The following is a 23,423-nucleotide window of genomic DNA, read 5'->3' as shown; positions in this document are numbered from 1 at the left end:
AACATACACTCTTTGATCTGTCACGCGGCTAAATGGACGATGTCAAGGTGAAGAATTACGGAAGGTAATGACAGCACAGCACAGCACTGCATTCATAGGCAGATCGAACAACTCAGCTGCAGCCTGAGGGTACCCTATAACCACAGCGTTAGGCTTGCATCAGCGCTATACTTTCTCCACCCCTCTCTCTACTCTGCTCCGTCCGTGTCTTCCCACTTTTCTCAGTGTAGCATGAGTCTTACCTTTAGGTGGCCACAAGAGTAGCTGGCAGGCTCCTGTTGAGGCATTTCACGGCTGCTGCTCTCCCCTGGACTCCACTCTCCTTCCCTTGCTTTGTTCAGCAGCCCTCCTGCCTCCCAGCTCTTCTCTTCTCCTCTTCACCGCTCTAGTCCTGTGTGTGTGTATTTTTGAGTGTGTGTTTGAGTGTGTATGAGGTAGAGAGGGAGAGCATGTGAATATGTGTGTGAGTGTTTCCTCCCCCAACCACCCCCCTCCCCCTCTTGCTCTTCTCTCACTTCCACACAGAGCTCTTGTCTCTCAGGATTTGTCCTTTACGTGTGTGTGTTTGTGCATGTGGTGTGTGTGTGTGTGTGTGTGTGTGTGTGTGTGTGTGTGTGTGTGTGTGTGTGTGTGTGTGTGTGTGTGTGTGTGTGTGTGTGTGTGTGTGTGTGTGTGTGTGCAGAGAGCGTCTATGTGTGTGTGCCTGCCTACCACATGGCTCGTTTCACTCTGCAGGCAAAGGCATAGAGGAATGAGCTTGGAAGAGAAAATACTGCGAGAGAGAGAGAGGATAGGGAGAGAGTGAGGGAGAGAGAGAGGATAGGGAGATAGAGGATAGAGAGATTGAAGGAGACAGTGAGGGAGAGAAGGGATAGGGAGAAAAGGGATAGGGAGACAGATTAGGGAGATAGTGAGGGAGAGAGAGAGAGAGAGGATAGGAAGAGAATGAGGGAGAGACAGAGAGATACGCCAAAGGGAAGTGCTGTATAATCAATTCCTCTAAAATTGCAGTTGAGGAAAAGGCCCTAAAGGCCCCTGAGAGAGAGAGAGAGAGAGAGAGAGAGAGAGAGAGAGAGAGAGAGAGAGAGTATTAGCGGGAAGAGGTGTAGGTACAGTGAGAGGAGAGGAGAGGGAAGGGAGGATCAGGGGAGCGAAGTTAGGACCTGGTGTTTACCCAACTCCAGAACCGTGGTATTATGTAAATGTGTTCTGGGTGACAATTGAGTTGCACTATTTTTGTTAGCTACATTGGATCCCAATAATAAACAGGAAAATACAGTACAAACATTTCCTTTCACACATCTCCTTCACAACCAGCTACCATCTGTCTGACCCTTTACACAAGCCCTGTCCTCATTTACCTTGGACTGATGGGAGGTTGGGCCACAGGGTTGACGGATGTGTCCCTGGAAAATGTTAATTACCCAGACTTAGGAGGCACAAAATTCTGAATGAGTGAGTCATTTATCTCCATTCTCCCTTCCTTCCTTCCTTCCTTCCTTCCTTCCTTCCTTCCTTCCTTCCTTCCTTCCTTCCTTCCTTCCTTCCTTCCTTCCTTCCTTCCTTCCTCATTTACATTCCCCTGCCTTGTCCCAGAGTTCATTAGTTGTGATTGACACCTCAATGAACTGAAGTGTTACCAGCTCCCAAGAACAAGAAGGACCAGGCGGGAGGATCAGGCAGAAGGACCAGGCAGGAGGATCAGGCAGGAGGAACAGTCAGTAGCAGAGCAGGGAAATCAGAGCGAGCCAAGGACTTACACAAATAATAAACATCATGGAAGAAACAGGACTATGGAGTAAGGGAGGGAGGGACTGTAAGGGAGGGAGGGATTGCTTAAAAAAATCGAAATAGTATTCCATAATCACTCTGCCTTGTTGGCTAACTAAATAGTGCAGCAGGTTTTAACTGCTTTTAAGGTACAGTCCCTGCGTTAATGACTACAATATTTATCATTTTCACTAAATTATCATTTTCATATTAAGCAGAGAGGGCCAACATGAATAGCATAGTAATGATATATTCATAATGAAGCATATCAATTGGCGCCAGAAAATGATTAAATTATTAATTTATCGTCTGTGCTGGGACCGATTTGTTTAACTTCAATAAATCACCTTGTCAGCAAAGCAAACATTTTGGCATTCAGATTGTGTAGATCATTAGACCATCCATTTACCAGCCAACCATCAATATACAATGAGCAAAAATATCAATGCAACATGTTGTGTTGGTCCTATGTTTCAGTTGGTCCTATGTTTCAGCTGAAATAAAATATCCCAGAAATGTTCCATATTGCACAAAAAGCTTGTTTTTCTCAAATAATGTGCACAAATTTGGTTACATCCCTGTTAGTGAGCATTTCTCCTTTGCCAAGATAATCCATTCACCTGACAGGCTTGGTATATTAAGAAGCTAATTAAACAGCATGATCATTATACAGATGCACCTTGTGTTGGGGACAAAAAAATTGCAGTTTTGTCAGCATGTGTATGGGATCGTGTAGGAGAGCGGTTTGCAATTTGAATGCACAGAGATACAGTGACGAGATCCCGTGGTTCATTTTCATGCCATTCATCTGCCGCCATCACCTTATATTTCAGCATGATAATGCCCCCATGTCGCAAGGATCTGTACACAATTCCTGGAAGCTGAAAATGTCCTAGTTCTTCCATGGCCTGTACACTCACCAGACATCTCACTCACTGAGTATGTTTGGATGCTCTGGATCGACGTGTACGACAGCATGTTCCATTTCCCGTAAATATCCAGCAACTTCGCACAGCCATTGAAGAGGAGTGGTATAACATTCCACAGGCCACAATCAACAGCCTGATCAACTCTATGTGAAGGAGATGTGTCGCGCTGCATGAGGCACATGGTGGTCACACCAGATACCCACTGGTTGTCTGATCCACGCCCCTACCTTTTTTAAAAAGGTTTCTGTTACCAGCAGGTACATACAGTATCTGTGTTCCCAGTCATGTGAAATCCATAGATTAGGGCCTATGAATGTTTTTTTCAAGTGACCGATTTTCTTATATGAACTGTGAAATCATTCAAATTGTTGCATTTTGAGTTTATATTTTTGTTCAGTACACGTACACATGTTTGATGCACTAACTCATTTATGGGAAAGATAACTTCTATTAGTGTTTAAATTATGAATTATTCTATGGTGTGTGGATCTACTTCTTTTGTGAGGATACATTATTCATCTAGATCTACTCAAGCTCATGTCATGCGGTTTGATCCTATTGTTTAGGACATTTTCAGTTCCTCTATGGGGCTCTTAACATAAATCATAAAACGGGCCGATAAAAGTTAACATTCCAGGACCACTGAACTATCTCTGACACCGCAGTTAAAAAGATTGTCAATGTTTTTGAAGAACTGGTTAGATTCTCCAACGTTCTACCTCCTATCAAGCACAATATTTAAACTGAGAGAACTGCAACAATTTCTTTGGAAGAGGTTTGGATTTCAACTTAAAAACAGGGAAGCAAGGATGCACTCTACTGGAAGACTAGACCATTTGCCCATGATGGTGTGTTGTGCGTGAGAAGGACAGCCCTTACACACAGACACTGTGTGGAGAGAAGCAGTAGCAGTAAACCATTGAAGAATTGCCCTGACTGCTGCAGTTCTCTGTGTGAATGTACAGTGTGTAAGTATGTGGATTATAATTAATGGCATTTTTTTTAGGGGTAGATACATTTTTTGTAAGGGAAAATCAAGTCAGAAAGTGAGAATCACAAACTTCAGAAGGCTTTTTAAACCTAAAAAAACGACAAGTTTTCCTGCATCAGGGTGATCAAATTAAGATCCTACATCTGTAAGAAATTACATTGGCACTCATACCATAACACACGCCACTGCACCCCTTATAGAACAGAACAGGATAAAAAAGGCCGCTCGAGAGAAAATAGGCTCAGATTTAATTTAGTCCTTTTCTTTCACTTCAGTGTAATTACTTTCTTCAAGCTAGACGGCTGCTTAATCGTCATGAAGTCTTTGGAGGGGAGGACATGCAAGGGGAGGACATGAGCTAGGTAATGCAAGACAAGGGAGGAAGAGACGCGCACGCACACACCCACACCTCCATGTGACCCTGAGAGTCTATACCTGCTCTTGTTAGATGCCAGCATGGTAACCAGCAGCCACAGCGTGTTTGAGGAAAGCCTGAAAGCCACATCAAGGTCTAACTGGAACAGTACCATTGACATGTACAGCCTCACCCACCTCATCCACACAAAGATATCACAGTATGTCTCTGTCCTACAATCATATTGATAAAAGCTTGCTTCTCTGAATGTTTAAATTTTTCTCATCTGTCAGCTCGAGGTGAGCATCGATGCGTACAGACAATGAGGCAGCTACATGTCAAACAAATCATTTTGAAGGACTATTTGTGTGATCAAAAGCAGCCAATCATTTTTGAGTACGACCCAATTTTCCACGTCAGACATTTGAGAGCGTAGCAGCCTACCATTTCTGCCAGAGACTCTGCAGGGCAGACTGATGTTTGAGGAACTTGAATGTCCCTCAATATGATGACTGCAGAAAGCTTCCCTGTAGAAAAACAGACCCCTTGCTGAAAACCATCATGAAGAAGCCTAAATTATCCTCCAACTTGAATTAATTCCAAGTCTTTGTGGACTTCCTCTGACCTAATTTTTCGACCAAAACTTATAAACATTCCATGAAAAAGAGCTGAAAATCTAATTGATTGAGGGATATTGCAAAATGTGACAGCCGAGTGTTAAATCACGTAGCGCATAAAAATCGTCTGTCTAGGTTGCAACACTCACTACCAAGTTCCAAACTGCCTCTGTAAGCAACATCAGCACAATAACTATTCTTCGGGAGCATCATGAAATGGGTTTCCATGGCCGAACAGCCGCACACCAGCCTAAGATTCCCTATGCGCAACGCCAAGTGCCGGCTGGAGTGGTGTAATGCTCACCGCCATTGGACTCTGGAGCAGTGGAAACGCGTTCTCTGGAGTGAAGAATCACGCTTCACCATCTGGCTGATGAATCTTGATTTGGCGGATGCCAGGAGAACGCTCCCTGCCCGAATGCATAGTGCCAACTGTAAAGTTTGGTGTTGGAGGAATAATGGTCTAGGGTTGTTTTTCATGGTTTGGGCTAGGCCCCTTAGTTCCAGTGAAGGGAAATCTTAACTCTAAAGCATACAATGACATTCTCAACGATTCTGTGCTTCCAACTTTTTGCCAATAGTTTGGGGAAGGCCCTTTCCTGTTTCAGCATGACAATACCCCAGTGCACAATGCCAGGTCCATACAGAAGTGCTTTGTCGAAATCAGTGTGGAAGAACTTGACTGGCCTGCACAGAGCCCTGACCTCAACCCCGTCGAACACCTTTGGGATGAATTGGAACGCTGACTGCGAGTCAGGCCTAATCGTCCAACATCAGTGCCTGACCTCACTAATGCTCTTGTGGTCCCCAAAGCAATGTTCCAACATATAGTGGAAAGCCTTTCCAGAAAAGTGGAGGCTGTTATAGCAGCAAAGGGGGGACCAACTCCCTATTAAACGAGATGTTCGACGAGCAGGTGCCCACATACTTTTGGTCATGTAGTGTATTATTAACCTTATATTAAGGTAATGCTGGCTCATACATGCTTTTAACAGGTAATAAAGCAGTATAGCTTATACAGTTTCAGGAGTAATGCTGGGAAAGGTACATTCTTGTGTACTGGAGCCTCAGAGTGGAATGAGTTGCCTCTGCCCATAAAAACAACTTCCTCTCTGGGCAGCTTTAAAAATAAAGTACCAAACTGTTTGATGTCTTCTGTGCCCAAGTGAATGTGCCCTATGATGTAACTGCAGTGATGAGATAGATGTTTTTCTTCTTTGTTTTTATGTTTTATTATTTCAAGGTCATTCTGTGTGCAACTGTGTTTGATCTTGTCTTAAGAGGACCACAATGTAAATAAGTCCAAGATTTGATTGTGTGTTATCCTCTATGATTTTACTAATGTGCATGTATGGCTTTTTCAAGTTTTAGTTGTTAGTTGTTTAATAAACACAACTAAAAAACGACCTGGTTGTCCCTAGTTACCCCAGCCACAAAGTCGTAAACCTTGCCTATTTCTTCAATTTCTCTTAATTTCTCTTTTTAAAATGTGATTTTGAACCTAAACCTAACCTTAACCTCACTGCTAACCTTATGCCTAACCCTAACCAGAAATGAAGACCAAAAAGCTAATATTTGTTTTAATTCATTTTTACCATTTTTACGATATAGCCAATTTTGACTTTTTGGCTGTGGTAGCTAGTGGAAACCATTATACCTAGGAAGATGAAGTAATAATTTTTGTCAGCCATGAACCCTTCTTGTGTGTCAACAGACATGTAGACTTGGAAGATAAAAACGCAACTTTTTCATGGAAACAATACGAGGTGAAAGACGACACAAACAGCAATTCACACCATGTCTACCCCCTACCCCACGCATTCACACATATCCTCCACGATCATGAACAAAGATAATACCAGTCTTACCCAAGAGAGCTATCTGCTATCTGATCTAGGACATGGTCTCTTTCTTTCATCTCGTTTCTCTGTGTTAGTCTAACCTACGCATGTTGCTAGGTTTACTTTTCATTCACAATGGGGATGAGCTCACCAGGCCTAGAAGTATTACAGTAATCTGTGAATAAGAAAAGGAGAAAGTGCAAGTCACAGCACTTCAGGAGCTGTGAGCTACGGGTAGATCAGGGGAACTGTGTGACTGTGCGACTGTGCATCATAAATGCAGCATCACTGTTTGCCTCAGGTTGACAATTCAATAGCAGATACAACTCAAATCCTATGTCACACGTCTTATCAGAAAATCTGTCCCTCGATTCAAGATCTTTATTTTTCCTATTGTGTGTGATTGTGTATGTGTGTGTACAGTAAACAGTGGCACACAGCTTCCTCTTGATCTGAACATTGAGAGCCCTGCCCCAGACACGGGTGGTGTAGCAGGGGGTAGTCAGGCTGGACCTGGGTACCAGCGCAGTGTGGGGTAAACACATGCCCACTCAACAGCCCTGCTCGAGGGCTGTATGGGTAGCCTACTTCATGTTTGTGTGTGTGTAAACATCACCTGAAGTGATTCCAATCCCATCAGTACAAGGCTTTATAAAAGCACACACAGCTGTAGCACTGAGACACTACAGTTCAGAGGGCACACCATCAGAGACTGGCTGAGAGAGAGAGACAGAGACAGAGGTGATCCAGGGTGCAACACAGTTTCCACACTCACAGGAAAACTCAGTTTGAGTGAGGAGCTCATCTTCTGTAGTTGGACCATTATCATCCAGTGAGTACTTTGTATTCTCCTGTTATAACAACAGTGTAATGATAATATCTATCATGTTTAAATGCACCCACTTTGAGCCTAGGGTGAGCTTGTCGTGTTAGAGCTACTCTCTCCTACAAATATGTGATGCATATATTTTTAAATCGGCATTCCGCTAATGTTCTTCTTCCTTAAAAGAAGCGCTGCTTCCCAAAACACTATGAGTGAAAGTGTCATGTCTGCCAGTGAGCATATTGTATGTAGTATGACTGATATGACTCCACTCCTAACTTTGTGTGCACGTACATGTATGGGCTAGTTTGTCGTCTTGTAAATTGTTGAGGATCTTAACATTAAAAGGAAATGGTCTTGGGAAAATTAATATATATATTTTATATATTTTTTTGTCATTGTTATTACCGTTCTCACAAAAGGTAAAATAATTTGCGGACTTTCTGACCTCTCATTGCAGAAGCAAAGTATACAACATGTGTTTACATTTGTCAGTGTAAATATTGAGTGAAGTATCTAATTGGCTCAAACATTAAAATCTGAATAAGTGTAGTCAAAACATCGCAATTAATCACAAACGGATGATTACAAGGGTGGAAATGGTCCCTATTACCATGACATTGCAGAGCAGTGTGTAATACGCCTAAATTAATTATTATAAGATTTCCTTGAGGAAACCATTCATTGTTGAAGAGTTATTACTGACAATGACAACTGAACCATACAATACTAATAAAAGTATCACTATTTCAAAAGTATATTACTGAAAAGCATCAGCCAAGCATCGTATCAAAGTAAACCTAAAATGAGCTCAGCATTCATTACATCACGATACAGTAACAATGGGGAAGAAATAATGATTAGTGGTAAAATGCTTTGTGAGACCCAAACAAGAAAAGCTTCACAACAAAGCATGGTGTGTGATTATCAGGTTTTTGTTTGTGAAATACAATACAGGACGTTTCAAAGATTTGAGCGTAGAAACAAACGCACAAGCTTACGGCACAAGCTTAAGGCACTGGTCATTTTGTACACACCACTCCCTAACAAGCGCACCACCACCAAAATCAGTATTTGGCATAACTTGGCAGCAGGACAAGACCAATTTATTCAGAAAACTCCTATGCCTTTCATATTGCCAGAGGTCATCCATCAAATATTTCTGTGCTATACCCTAAAAGTGATCACTATGAAAGTGCCAGTTTATATGCAGCTACAGTTGAAGATGGAATTTTACATATACCTTATACCTTAGAATTATTTATTTCAGCTTTTATTTATTTCATCACATTCCCAGTGGGTCAGAAGTTTACATACAGTCAAAGAGTATTTGGTAGCATTGTCTTTAAATTGTTTAACTTGGGTCAAACGTTTCGGGTAGCCTTCCTCAAGCTTCCCACAATAAGTTGGATGAATTTTGGCCCATTCCTCCTGACAGAGCTGGTGTAACTTAGACAGGCTTGTAGGCCTCCTTGCTCGCACATGCTTTTTCAATTCTGCCCACACATTTTCTATAGGATTGTGGTCAGGGCTTGTGAAGGCCACTCCAATACCTTGACTTTGTTGTACTTAAGCCATTTTGCCACAACTTTGGAAGTATGCTTGGAGTCACTGTCCATTTGGAAGACCCATTTGCGACCAAGCTTTAACCTCCTGACTGATGTCTTGAGATGTTGCTTCAATATATCCACATAAATTTCCTGCCTCACGATGCAATCTATTTTGTGAAGTGCACCAGTCTCTCCTGCAGCAAAGCACCCCCACAACATGATGCTGCCACCCCCGTGCTTCACGGTTGGGATGTTGTTCTTTGGCTTGCAAGCCTCCCCCTTGCAAGCCTCCAAACATAATGATGGTCATTATGGCCAAACAGTTCTATTTTTGTTTCATCAGACCAGAGGACATTTCTCCAAAAAGTACGATCTTTGTCCCCATGTGCAGTTGCAAACCATAGTCTGGCTTTTTCATGGCGGTTTTGGAGCAGTGGCTTCTTCCTTGCTGAGCGGCCTTTCAGGTTATGTCGATATAGGACTCGTTTTACTGTGGATATAGATACTTTTGTACCTGTTTCCTCCAGCATCTTCACAAGGTCCTTTGCTGTTGTTCTGGGATTGATTTGCACTTTTCGCACCAAAGTACGTTCATCTCTAGGAGACAGAACGCGTCTCCTTCCTGAGCGGTATGACGGCTGAGTGGTCCCATGGTGTTTATACTTTCGTACTATTGTTTGTACAGATGAACGTGGAACCTTCAGGCATTTGGAAATTGCTCCCAAGGATGAACCAGACTAGTGGAGGTCTACAATTTTTTTCTGAGGTCTTGGTTGATTAATTTTGATTTTCCCATGATGTCAAGCGAAGAGGTACTGAGTTTGAAGGTAGGCCTTGAAATACATCCACAGGTACACCTCCACTTGACTCGAATGATGTCAATTAGCCTATCAGAGCTTCTAAAGCCATTACATCATTTTCTGGAATTGTCCAAGCTGTTTAAAGGCACAGTCAACTTAGTGTACTTCTGACCCACTGGAATTGTGATAGAGTGAATTATAAGTGAAATAATCTGTCTGTAAACAATTGTTGGAAAAATTACTTGTGTCATGCACAAGGTAGATGTCCTAACTGACTTGCCAAAACTATAGTTTGTTAACAGGAAATTTGTGGAGTGGTTGAAAAACAATTTTTAATGACTCCAACAAGTGTATGTAAACTTCCGACTTCAACTATATATGGTTGTAGTAGGCTAGATGATAATGGTTTTAGGGAGGTTATGGGGATCTGACTGATTTGGGTCAGTGGAGTGATATATTTCAACAATAACTTTCTTTCTGTAATGACTTGGGGTCTTAACTATGCCATGTGCCCAGGATTACAGGATTTATGTGTGGATTAAAATGTGCAAGTGATGCATAGCAACTGCTAGTAACTAGAGCAACACTTTACAGTTAAGTAATAAGACTGAGGGTTGGGGCAGGTGAAATCATTTCATTGATCATAGACTGGCTGAGGCGTTTGTGCTACTAAGCTGTTTCAAATAATGATATTTTGATGAGAATTAAGGTCAGTGGGACTATTACCTTGTGTTTTACCTAATTAGTTTAATAACGATGTGTGAAATTAAGAACTAAAGAAGGTAAAACATTAACTTTTTCACAAGTCTGAATCCAAGAGTGAATGTTACACAACTCCATTCTCTCTTACAGCCTCTTATAGACCAATTCTTGGTTTGTCATTATCGCATTTAGAAAGTTGTGAAGGGCAGCTATTTCATCTGAAAAACAATGATTTCAAAGGATAAGGACATTATTAATCATTGAATTCTGGTTCATAATACTTGTTCCATTAAATTCAAAGGGTCCAAGAACCTTAAACAACTGGCATAGAGGGTGGGATGCAGGTTAATCTTGGAAGATTAAACATATTAATGAAAACCCCCAGTATTCTGTATTAATAGTATTCAGTCTGTATACATCTAACAGTTTGTGGATGACAAGGATATTTGATTTATTTTTCTGGGTGTGTACTAAATTTAAATTAACACATTGTCCTCTCTAACAGACGACAGGAGCTAGAAAATGGTGTTTGGTATCCAGAAGCTCATCCAGGACCACCTGGTGGAGCGAAGAATCCGCAGAACTCGGCTGGTGACCAAAGATGGCCGCTGCAACATTGAATTTGGCAACGTCAAATACGGCAACCACTTTGCTTTCCTCGTGGACTTCTGGACGACCTTTGTGGAGTTCCGCTGGCGCTTTGTCCTCTTCTTCTTCATCACCTCCTTCACCCTGAGCTGGTTCATCTTCAGCCTGCTGTGGTTCTGGATTGCCTGGAACAACGGGGATCTGAAGTGGCAGAACCCCTCAAACGATCACACCCCCTGTGTGTGGAACGTCGTCGGTCTCACTACAGCCTTCCTTTTCTCCCTGGAGACCCAGACCACCATCGGGTATGGTGTACGCGCCATTACCCCTCACTGTCCTGTTGCTGTAGCCCTCATCATTATCCAGACTCTCATAGGGGCCCTCATACACTGCTTCATATGTGGAGTCATCGTGTCCAAGATATCCCTCCCTAAGAAAAGGGCCAAGACCATCACATTCAGTGAGATGGCTGTCATCTGTCCTAAGAAGGACTTCCTTTGCCTCATGATAAGAGTGGCCAACTTACGCAAGACCCTGATGATCGGGAGCCAAATCTACGGCAAGCTGTTGAGGACAACCGTCAAGCCCGATGGGGAGACAATCATCATGGACCAGGTGAACATTGAGTTCCTGATGGACGCTGGGAAGGACAACCTCTTCTTTGTGTGCCCTCTCACACTCTACCATGTGATTGACAAGGCTAGCCCTTTCTTTGACATGGCAGAGGACACCTTCCGTAAACAGGAGTTTGAGCTGGTGGTATTTCTGGACGGCACAGCCGAGACCACCAGCTCAGCCTGTCAGGTCAGGACTTCCTTCATCCCTCAGGAGATCATGTGGGGTTACAACTTCCTGCCCATCATCTCCCGCAGTAAAGAGGGCAAGTACAGAGTGGACTTCTCCAACTTCTCCAAGGTGGTGGCGGTGACCACTGCACACTGTGCCTACTGCTTCCACAACATAGTAGGACACCACATCTCCTCCATTAATGGAATCGACAACGGTGGATTTGGAGTGATTGGTATCCTAGAATAACTTAATATGACCAAGTTGTGAACTTTTGGAGGAAAAATGTATAATATGTACAGTTGAAGTGGGAAGTCTACATACACTTAGGTTGGAGTCATTTAAAATAGTTTTTCAACCAGTCCACAAATTTCTTGTTAACAAACTATAGTTTTGGCAAGTCGGTTAGGACATCTACTTTGTGCATGACACAAGTAATTTTTCCAACAATTAATTACAGACAGATTATTTCACTTATAATTCACTCTATCACAATTCCAGTGGGTCAGAAGTATACATACACTAAGTTGACTGTGGCTTTAAACAGCTCGGAAAATTCCAGAAAATGATGTAATGGCTTTAAAAGCTTCTGATAGGCTAATTGACATCATTCGAGTCAAGTGGAGGTGTACCTGTGGATGTATTTCAAGGCCTACCTTCAAACTCAGTGCCTCTTCGCTTGACATCATGGGAAAATCTAAATTAATCAGCCAAGACCTCAGAAAAACTTTGTAGACCTCCACATGTCTGGTTCATCCTTGGGAGAAATTTCCAAACGCCTGAAGGTACCACGTTCATCTGTACAAACAATAGTACCCAAGTATAAACACCTTGGGACCACTCAACCGTCATACCGCTCAGGAAGGAGACATGTCGTGTCTCCTAGAGATGAACGTACTTGGTGCCGAAAAGTGCAAATCAATCCCAGAACAACAGCAAAGGACCTTGTGAAGATGCTGGAGGAAACAGGTACAAAAGTATCTATATCCACAGTAAAACGAGTCCTATATCGACATAAACTGAAAGGCCGCTCAGGCAGGAAGAAGCCACTGCTCCAAAACCGTCATGAAAAAGCCAGACTATGGTTTGCAACTGCACATAGGGAAAAAAATCATACTTTTTGGAGAAATGTCCTCTGGTCTGATGAAACAAAAATAGAACTGTTTGGCCATAATGACCATCGTTATGTTTGGAGGCTTGCAAGGGGAGGCTTGCAAGCCAAAGAACAACATCCCAACCGTGAAGCACAGTGCGGCAGCATCATGTTGTGGGGGTGCTTTGCTGCGGGATTGACAGGTGCACTTCACAAAATAGATGGCATCACGATGGAGGACAATTATGTGGATATATTGAAGCAACATCTCAAGACATCAGTCAGGAAGTTAAAGCTTGGTCGCAAATGGGTCTTCCAAATGGACAATGACCCCAAGCATACTTCCAAAGTTGAGGTAAAATGGGTCAAAGACAACAAAGTTAAGGTGTTAGAGTGGCCATCACAAGCCCTGACCACAATCCTATTGAAAATGTGTGGGCAGAACTGAAAAAGCGTGTGCGAGCAAGGAGGTCTACAAACCTGACTCAGTTACACCAGCTCTGTCAGGAGGAATGGGCCAAAATTCACCCAACTTATTGTGGGAAGCTTGAGGAAAGCTACCCAAAACGTTTGACCCAAGTTAAACAATTTAAAGACAATGCTACCAAATACTAATTGAGTGTACAGTATGTAAACTTCTGACCCACTGGGAATGTGATGAAAGAAATAAAAGCTGAAATAAATCATTCTCTCTACTATTATTATGACATTTCACATTCTTAAAATAAAGTGGTGATCCTAACTGACCTAAGACAGGGAATGTTTACTATGATTAGATGTCAGGAATTGTGAAAATCTGAGTTTAAATGTATTTGACTATGGTGTATGTAAACTTCCAACTTCAACTGTATATATACATACAGTAGGGTACGATATTAAAGATACCCTTGATAAAGATGAGCAATATTGACTGTATAAAATAAAAAATTAAAAACTGTGCTATATTGTATCCAACTTTTTTGGGAGGGAAAACCCTATGCCAATATATCATGCTCAAGGAAAGCACCTCGGGATAACAAGGGCAGTAACTAGAGGGGATTCCATTGTCTCTTTTCAACACAGTAAAATCGGTAAATCGGCCTTCTCTGTTATAGCTACAGTATACTGGAATGCAATGCCCATGGACATGAGAAGCCACAATGGTTATTGTATTTTTAAAATGTAATTTAAAACATGGCTCAAATCTATCCAAACCTGTACACATGAGTTATCTGTGGTTCCTCGTACGTAAGACGACAATTGATGATAGTGTTGTTGTTGTTAGAATGATATATTATTGGATGTAATGTATTTGAATTTATATTTTGTATTACTTTAGTGAGTATTTGTATAGTGGCTGTGTAAAGACCCTTACATGTCCAGGGACTACGGGTGCAAATGAGCTTTTGACTAAACCCGGCCCATTTACATGGATGTTTCATTATTGTAATATTGATGTTGATTAATGTGCATTGTCCCCTACAAATAAAGAAATACAAATAAATACATTTCCACAACTGCTCAGAGAAAGATAATATATTTTTTCTCAATAAGTTACCAATAAGATTTTTATTTGGTCCCAATTCCTAGCATGCAATGACTACATGAAGCTTGTGACTCCACAGACTTGTTGGATGCATTTGCAGTTTGTTTTGGTGTGTAAGCGAATATTTTGAGCCCAATCAAAACGAATAGTAAACAATGTCTTGTGTCATTTTGGAGTGACGTTAATTGTAAATAACAACAGATTATGTTTCCAAACACTTCTACTGTACATTAATGTGGACGCTACCATGATTATGGATAATCCTGAATGAACCGTGAACAATGATGAGTAAGAACTTTACAGAGGATCGAAGATCACACCCCCAAGGCATGCTAACCTCTCACCATTACCATCTTTGACACTCTGACCCTTTCCTTCGTTGGAGAGACTTAAAAAGCTGCAATATAATATGCCCTGCAGAGACATGGCTGGATGACTCTGTACATAGAACTCCATGCGCTCCATGGTTTCTCCATGCAGTGGCACAATCGGACAAAGGTGGCCTAGAGTAAGTCCAAAGGAGGAGGGGTGAGTCTCTTCATGAACGTTTGCTTCCAGTGTGAAGGAAATCTCAGGAAAGCTTTTGCTCACCTGATATAGAATACCTCATAGTAAGCTGCAGACACTTTTATCTACCAAGAGAGTTCTCATCCGTAATCATCACGGCTGTATGCATCCCTTCACAAGCCAAACACCCCTCTGACATTTCAGCCGGAGCTTGTGACTTTCTCTTCCTCCTTCGGGTTCCTACGAGAGTGATAGCAAAAGACTTGAAAAGCAAAAGGAAACACAAAATATGACAGGCAGTAATGCATTAAGCTATGCATATTCATATATAGCAAAAACCGAAGTTTGATAACATGACGATTCCCACCTTCCTTAACCTTCGGGACACTGTTCTGCTGGGGTACACAAAAATGAATGCCCTAAAAACTTCCTCCTGCTTTCCCCCAGTCTTCCCTGTCAGGTAGAAGGTGGCCTCGGTCAATTAGATTCAGAGACAGGCTGCTGCCGGCCACAAATACATTTGCACATAAATCATTCCATCTAACCCAATAATTACTACTGCTTGGCCACTTATATAGTTACAAACATACTAAAATAGTGCTCAAGTCCATTTCCCTCATTTGGAACAATGATCACTCACATTTCACACAACCTAGAAACCTTATTGACTTTCACAGGGAAGAGAGAGAACACATGTTATAACAGTTTCACACCAACCTTGTTAAGAATGAGATTGGGGCAAGGACCACAAAGCCTCTACCGTCATCATCCCAATTATGGATAGCCCATGCTACAATCCAGTCGATTTTCTGATAACCTCCCTAGACTCAATGGATTTCCACAAATACTTCATTAGTTTCAAAAACCACCTGCAGGATAAGCAGTGCACCCTCCCTTCACTTTGTGCTCTCCTCACAGTTTAGGGGCAGCTGTCTCTCCTTCTCGCCTTTCCAAATCATAATTAGACCTATTGGTACAGTGGGGCAAAAAAGTATTTAGTCAGCCACCAATTGTGCAAGTTCTCCCACTTAAAAAGATGAGAGAGGCCTGTAATTTCCATCATAGGTACACTTCAACTATGACAGACAAAATGAGGAAATAAAATCCAGAAAATCACATTGTAGGATTTTTAATGAATTTATTTGCAAATTATGGTGGAAAATAAGTATTTGGTCAATAACAAAAGTTTATCTCAATACTTTGTTATATACCCTTTGTTGGTAAATGACAGAGGTCAAACGTTTTCTGTAAGTCTTCACAAGGTTTTCACTCACTGTTGGTGAGGGTGATCAGGCCTCACCAGAAAGTCAGAACAGAGGTCATTCAACACCATTAAGTGAGTGTTCTTTCCCTTTTTTTCCCTGTACTTCAGACTCATTATTTAAAGACATTTCAAACATTCTGTGCACCAGGTTTACATTGGGATTTTCAGCACATTTCTTATCAAGAGAATGTATGTGTGCAACCAAAATTCGGACAATGGATACCTCAGAAAATGTCATTGGTGTGCCCTTTAACCTCTCTGATCTCCCCATCCCGGATCCGGTATCAGGAATACAGACTCAAGCTCATTACCATAACGCAACGTTAACTATTCATGAAAATCGCAAATGAAATGAAATAAATATGCCATCTCTCAAGCTTAGCCTTTTGTAAACAACACTGTCATCTCAGATTTTCAAAATATGCTTCTCAACCATAGGAAAACAATAATTTGTGTAAAAGTAGCTAGCTAGCGTAGCATTTAGCGTTAGCATTAGCGTTAGCATCCAGCACGCAACATTTCAACAAAAACATAAAAGCCTTCAAATAAAATCATTTACCTTTGAAGAACTTCTGATCTTTTCAATGAGGATACTCTCAGTTAGATGGCAGATGCTCAGTTTTTCCAAAAAGATTCTTTGTGTATTAGAAATAGCTCCGTTTTATACATCACATTTGGCTACCAAAAAAAAACGAAAATTCAGTCCTCAAAACGCGAACTTTTTTCCAAATTAACTCCATAATATCGACTGAAAACATGGCAAACGTTGTTTAGAATCAATCCTCAAGGTGTTTTTCACATATCTCTTCATTGATATATCGTTCTTGGAAGCATGGTTTCTCCCCTCAATCAAATGGAAAAGTACAAGCAGCTGGCAATTGCGCACCGAATTCTACGCAGGACACCAGGCGGACACTTGGAAAATGTAGTCTCTTATGGTCAATCTTCCAATGATATGCCTACAAATACGTCACAATGCTGCTAACACCTTGGGGGAACGACAGAAAGTGTAGGCTCATTCCTTGCGCAATCACAGCCATATAAGGAGACAATGGAAAACAGAGCTTCAGAAATTCTGCTCATTTCCTGGTTGACGCATCATCTTGGTTTCGCCTGTAGAATGAGTTCTGGGGCACTTACAGACAATCAAATCAAATCAAATCAAATTTATTTATATAGCCCTTCGTACATCAGCTGATATCTCAAAGTGCTGTACAGAAACCCAGCCTAAAACCCCAAACAGCAAACAATGCAGGTGTAGAAGCACGGTGGCTAGGAAAAACTCCCTAGAAAGTCCAAAACCTAGGAAGAAACCTAGAGAGGAACCAGGCTATGTGGGGTGGCCAGTCCTCTTCTGGCTGTGCCGGGTGGAGATTATAACAAAACATGGTCAAGATGTTCAAATGTTCATAAATGACCAGCATGGTCGAATTATAATAAGGCAGAATAGTTGAAACTGGAGCAGCAGCACAGTCAGGTGGACTGGGGACAGCAAGGAGTCATCATGTCAGGTATTTCTGGGGCATGGTCCTATGGCTCAGGTCAGTTGAAACTGGAGCAGCAGCACAGCCAGGTGGACTGGGGACAGCAAGGAGTCATCATGTCAGGTAGTCCTGGGGCATGGTCCTAGGGCTCAGGTCCTCCGAGAGAGAGAAAGAGAGAAGGAGAGAATTAGAGAACGCACACTTAGATTCACACAGGACACCGAATAGGACAGGAGAAGTACTCCAGATATAACAAACTGACCCTAGCCCCCCGACACATAAACTACTGCAGCATAAATACTGGAGGCTGAGACAGGAGGGGTCAGGAGACACTGTGGCCCCATCCGAGGACACCCCCGGACAGGGCCAAACAGGAAGGATATAACCCCACCCACTTTGCCAAAGCACAGCCCCCACAACACTAGAGGGATATCTTCAACCACCAACTTACCATCCTGAGACAAGGCTGAGTATAGCCCACAAAGACCTCCGCCACGGCACAACCCAAGGGGGGGGGGGGGGGCGCCAACCCAGACAGGATGACCACATCAGTGACTCAACCCACTCAGGTGACGCACCCCCTCCAGGGACGGCATGAGAGAGCCCCAGTAAAGCCAGTGACTCAGCCCCTGTAATAGGGTTAGAGGCAGAGAATCCCAGTGGAAAGAGGGGAACCGGCCAGGCAGAGACAGCAAGGGCGGTTCGTTGCTCCAGAGCCTTTCCGTTCACCCTCCCACTCCTGGGCCAGACTACACTCAATCATATGACCCACTGAAGAGATGAGTCTTCAGTAGAGACTTAAAGGTTGAGACCGAGTTTGCGTCTCTGACATGGGTAGGCAGACCGTTCCATAAAAATGGAGCTCTATAGGAGAAAGCCCTGCCTCCAGCTGTTTGCTTAAAAATTCTAGGGACAATATCTTTTCGTGACAAAATATCGCGCATAAAACGGGAACGTTTTTTATCCAAAAATGAAATAGCGCCCCTAGAGATCAAAGAAGTTAAGGTACATCCTTTCTAACCTGTGAAGAACACACTAATACCAAATAAATCAGAAACAGTATTAACATCACTAACAAATATTCATAACAGGTGGGTTGTGTGTGGTAACACATAGGGCAAAAACAAACAAATGGCCAGGCCTTACTTGACTGGGAGCTGGGTGCACTTATACTAATAGAACTGCAGAATTTTACTAACTGCTCTCCCAAAGCAATAGCCTCGGGAAACATTTCAAAGGGAGAGATATGGACACCCCATCCTCTTCTAAAAGAGAATATGTATATTTCGTTCGTTTTTACTTTGCCAAATCTTAATCAGAAACAAAAAGGTTTTAATTACAGACAACACAAAACATGATAACTTCTGTTCACAAGGAGGCCAGTGTGTGTTTTAATCTACCCCAACGTTTTTTTTTACTCTGTGATTACAAAAATCGAGAACTAACAGGTTCTGAACAAATTGAATCAAAATCTCAAACCAAGTTTATTCACCCACTGGGTCGTACAGCTGCAAAGACAAGACATGATTACACAAGCACAAATACAGTATTTATAACTTCCTAATAGGCGTGGTCAACTCCTTACACATCTAGACAACCAATACATCACTGTTGCTTGGCATGAATGTAATTGGTTCCTCTCACTGGTGTAGTCACAGCCCTGAGTGTGGAAGTGTATCACAGTGCCATCTGTTTTGTCACCAAAGCCCCATATACGACCCACCACTGCGACCTGTATGCTCTCGTTGGCTAGTCCTCGCTACTTATTCGTCGCCAAGCCCACTGACTCCAGGTCATCTATAAGTCTTTGCTAGGTAAAGCTCCGCCTTATCTCAGCTCACTGGTCACCATAGCAACACCCACCCGTAGCACGCGCTCTAGCAGGTATATTTCACTGGTCATCCCCAAAGCCAACATCTACTTTGGCCGCCTTTCCTTCCAGTTCTCTGCTGCCAATGACTGGAACAAATTGCAAAAATCACTGAAGTTGGAGACTTACATCTCCCTCACTAACTTTAAGCATCAGCTGTCAGAGCAGCTAACCGATCACTGCAGCTGTACACAGCCCATCTGTAAATAGCCCATCCAATCAACTACCTACCTCATCCCCATATGTTTTTGTTTTTCTGCTCTTTTGCACACCAGTATTTCTACTTGCGCATCCTCATCTGCACATATATCACTCCAGTGTAAACAGCTAAATTGTAATTACTTCGCCACTTGTAATTACTTATTTATTGCCTTACCTCCTTACTTCATTTGCACACACTGTATACAGATTTTTCTAATGTGTTATTGACTGTACATTTGTTTATCCCATATGTAACTCTGTGTTGTTGTTTTTGTCACACTGCTTTGCTTTATCTGGGCCAGGTCACAGTTGTAAATGAGAACTTGTTCTCAACTACCTGGTTAAATAAAGGTGAACTAAAAACAAAAAAAATAGTACTGCAGTAGGAGAGTCGTTGTGGTGGGCCTCTCAGACCCCCTCCCAGAGGTTTCTTCTCACTTCATCTGTTGATTTGACCTCGAGAAACATTCCTCACTCCTCCCTACTTCCACAGCCAGCCTGCCTTATCAGAGACTTTCGCCTCCCTCATCAGAAACATGGAAGAGAAGATTACGTTTCTTAGTTCCACATCTACCCATCATTGACCCCAACACATACATTCCATATACATGTCAAGTAATTCACGAGTTCTAGTATAGCAACATGAATCAGTACATTTCAAGCTAGAACTTAACACTGCAAAGAGCTACAGAGGGTGGTGTGGACAGCCCAGTACATCACTGGGGCTGAGCTCCCTGCCATACAGGACCTCTACATCAGGCGGTGTCAGAAGAAAATGTCAAAGACTCCAGCCACCCAAGCCATAGACTGTTCACTCTGCTACCGTCCAGTGAACGGTACTAGAGCATCAGCTCTCAGACCAATAGGTTCTGAGACAGCTTCTACCCCCAAGCAATAAGAAGTAGCGCTCCAATCACCTCTCACTCACATGGCTGAATCACGTGATCGTGTCTTTCTCAGAGGCTACAAGTGAAGACAGACACATCGGGGACACAACTGCGCGCGTCCTTATCCAATTCCGAGGTGCATATTGAAGATATTGGAAGAACTGTCCACATTTACTTTTAAACATTAATATAAGCACAATTGTTCCATTAGAAGAAAAACACCATTATCAAAAGTGACCGCAAATGCAATTATGCATGTCATGCTTTCATTATAAAGTAGCATTTTTATGGTGAAAATTATCTTCCCCAAACTTGAAACTCATGTGCTGCTTATGTATGCCTGTTAGGCTCTACGGCCATTGTAAAGCGGATTAATGTGCCTAAATGTGCCTAAAGTTATTTGGCCACTTTAGTTGTGATACAAACCTTAGCAAAACATATAGGCCTATGGGCTAGGCAACATGAGGTGTGCGACTGTGATTAGAAAAAGTATTTAAAAAAGGCATTGTGTGTATAATTAAGACAAAACAAAATGAAAATAAAACATGGATCGGTGGTGACTAGAAAGCCGGTGACGTTGATCGCTGAACGCGCTCGAACAAGGAAAGGGACCAACTTCGGCAGAAGTCGTGACACATTGTTTCTTCTGCTGGGCGTCATTCACAAGTGGTAATATATAATTCACAAGTGATAGGCTAATATTGTCACCAATCAGACTCTTCTTGATTTAATCTTGCCTTACATATGTACTAAATAATATATGTGTGAATTCTTTTGGGATTTAGAATGGACCATTATCATGCACCGGTCTCAAAACAGGGGCAGCGGGAAAAATACATGTCATCTATGCAGTTAAATAGCAAATTGCAAAACAGCTAAATCCAGTCACCACAACAACCCTAACCATAAGAATGCTAAAATAGTTAATTAATGGTTACCAGGACTATCTGCACTGAGCCTATCTTGCACTGACTCTATGCAGACTCAGAAGATATATATATATCTATATATAGACACTATATACACACTCACACACTACACTGACACACACACTTTCACTGCATACTAATACAAATACACACACATACATTCACACACACACACACACACACACGTACCAACACAACGCAAACACACATACACAGACACACACACTTTTACACTCATCATATGCTGCTTCTACTTTGTTCCTTATTTTACTCTTATTATTATTTATCCTAGTCACTTTACCCTGCCTTCTTGTACATATCCTCCTGAAATACCAAAATACCCCTGCACATTGATCTGGTACTGATACTCCCTGTATATAAAAAAAATATTGTGTATTTTATTCCTCTTGTGTTACAATTTTTCTTTGTATTATTATTTTTTAACTCTGCGTTTTTGGGAAGGGCTCCTAAGCAAGCATTTCATTGTTAAGTCTACACTTGTTGTATTTGGTGACAAATAAAATTAGATTTGACTTTCTCTAACTCGATTGATAGCCTGAAATGGATTCTTGGTAGCTGAGGTTGGGAGATTGGGAACTATAATAAATTGCTAGGTGGCTTATAGTATTACAGAGAATACCCAGCCTGAGGAGAACACCGGGCACCGGGGCCTCACTGCGGTGACGGTCTGCACTGGCTTTCTGGCGCAGCACGGCACACTGAAGGTGAATATGGCGTCCCATGTCTCCTCCCCGCGCCTGAACCAGTCGTCCACCGCAGGAGCCTCGGTTTGACTCTGATGCCAAGAACCGGCTCTGGGCCATCTTTGCCCAGGGCATGAACGCTGCCCACTCCCCCGGCCGGTCCTGGCAATAAGACCTATAAAACCTACCCACATCCTGGTTAACTCTCTCCACCTGCCCGTTACTCTCGGGGTGAAAACCCGAGGTAAGGCTGATCGAGACCCCCAGACGTTCCATGAACGCCCTCCAGACACTCGAAGTGAACTGGGGACCCAGATTAGACACTATGTCCTCAGGCACCCCGTAGTGCCGGAAGACGTGTATAAACAGGTCCTCCGCAGTCTGTAGGGCCGTAGGGAGACCGGGCAGAGGGAGGAGTCGGCAGGACTTAGAAAAATGGGCCACAACGACCAGGATCGTGGTGTTACCCTGTGAGGGAGGAAGATCGGTAAGGAAATCCACCGACAGGTGCGACCAAGGCCGTTGTGAAACAGGTAAGGGGTGTAGCTTACCTCTGGGCAGGTGCCTAGGAGCCTTACACTTGGCGCACACCGAGCAGGAGGAAACATGAACCCTCACGTCCTTAGCTAAAGTGGGCCACCAGGGCTTCCCACTCAGACAGCGCACCGTCCGACCGATGCCTGGATGACCAGAGGAGGGTGACGTGTGGGCCCAATAGATAAACCGGTCACGGACAGCAGCGGGATACTGGAGGGGAGTAGGCTTTGCTTGTAACGCCTGCTCAATGTCCGCATCCAGCTCCCACACTTCCGGAGCCACCAGGCAGGAGGCCAGGAGTATGGGGGTGAGATCCATGAGCCGCTCCTCTGTCTCATACAGCCTGGACAGTGCGTCTGCCTTAGCGTTCTGGGAACCTGGTCTGTAAGAAAGGGTGAAAAAAAACAGGTGAAAAACATGGCCATGAAACAGAGTATGTTACAGTCCCTGATGTCTACGAACAAAGGATAAAATTCAGGAAAGTCGTATTTCTGGTCAAAATGTTGGTGAGTTACCCGCCATATTAATATCCAAAAGTTATTTCCAGCTGTAATAAGGACATTCTGAGCTAATAAGGTGAGAAATAACTCGCACACCGAAAAAATTCTGCAGAGTTGCTTAGCAGCTATGAACACGGCGATCATGTCAATCAGCGCCATCTTGAGCTGCA

The 23,423-nt window shown here is 42.7% G+C and overlaps 2 protein-coding genes across 2 annotated transcripts in view; one reads left to right on the top strand and one right to left on the bottom strand.

Moving 5' to 3' along the window:
• Positions 1–731, bottom strand: part of LOC139382191 (G protein-activated inward rectifier potassium channel 4-like) — a 33,401-nt gene extending 32,670 nt beyond the window's left edge. The window contains exon 1 of the mRNA XM_071126058.1: positions 243–731. The gene's annotated coding sequence lies outside the window, so the exon portion shown is untranslated. The remainder of the gene's footprint in view (positions 1–242) is intronic.
• Positions 732–10,900: 10,169 nt separating this feature from the next.
• Positions 10,901–12,001, top strand: LOC139382968 (ATP-sensitive inward rectifier potassium channel 1-like). The gene has a single exon (XM_071127247.1). It carries the CDS (start codon positions 10,901–10,903, stop codon positions 11,999–12,001), a length of 1,101 nt encoding a protein of 366 aa, XP_070983348.1.
• Positions 12,002–23,423: the final 11,422 nt, after the last annotated feature.

Source organism: Oncorhynchus clarkii, chromosome 24, assembly GCF_045791955.1.
Source record: "Oncorhynchus clarkii lewisi isolate Uvic-CL-2024 chromosome 24, UVic_Ocla_1.0, whole genome shotgun sequence".
NCBI lineage: Eukaryota > Metazoa > Chordata > Actinopteri > Salmoniformes > Salmonidae > Oncorhynchus > Oncorhynchus clarkii.
This window is presented reverse-complemented; position numbering and strand designations above follow the sequence as displayed.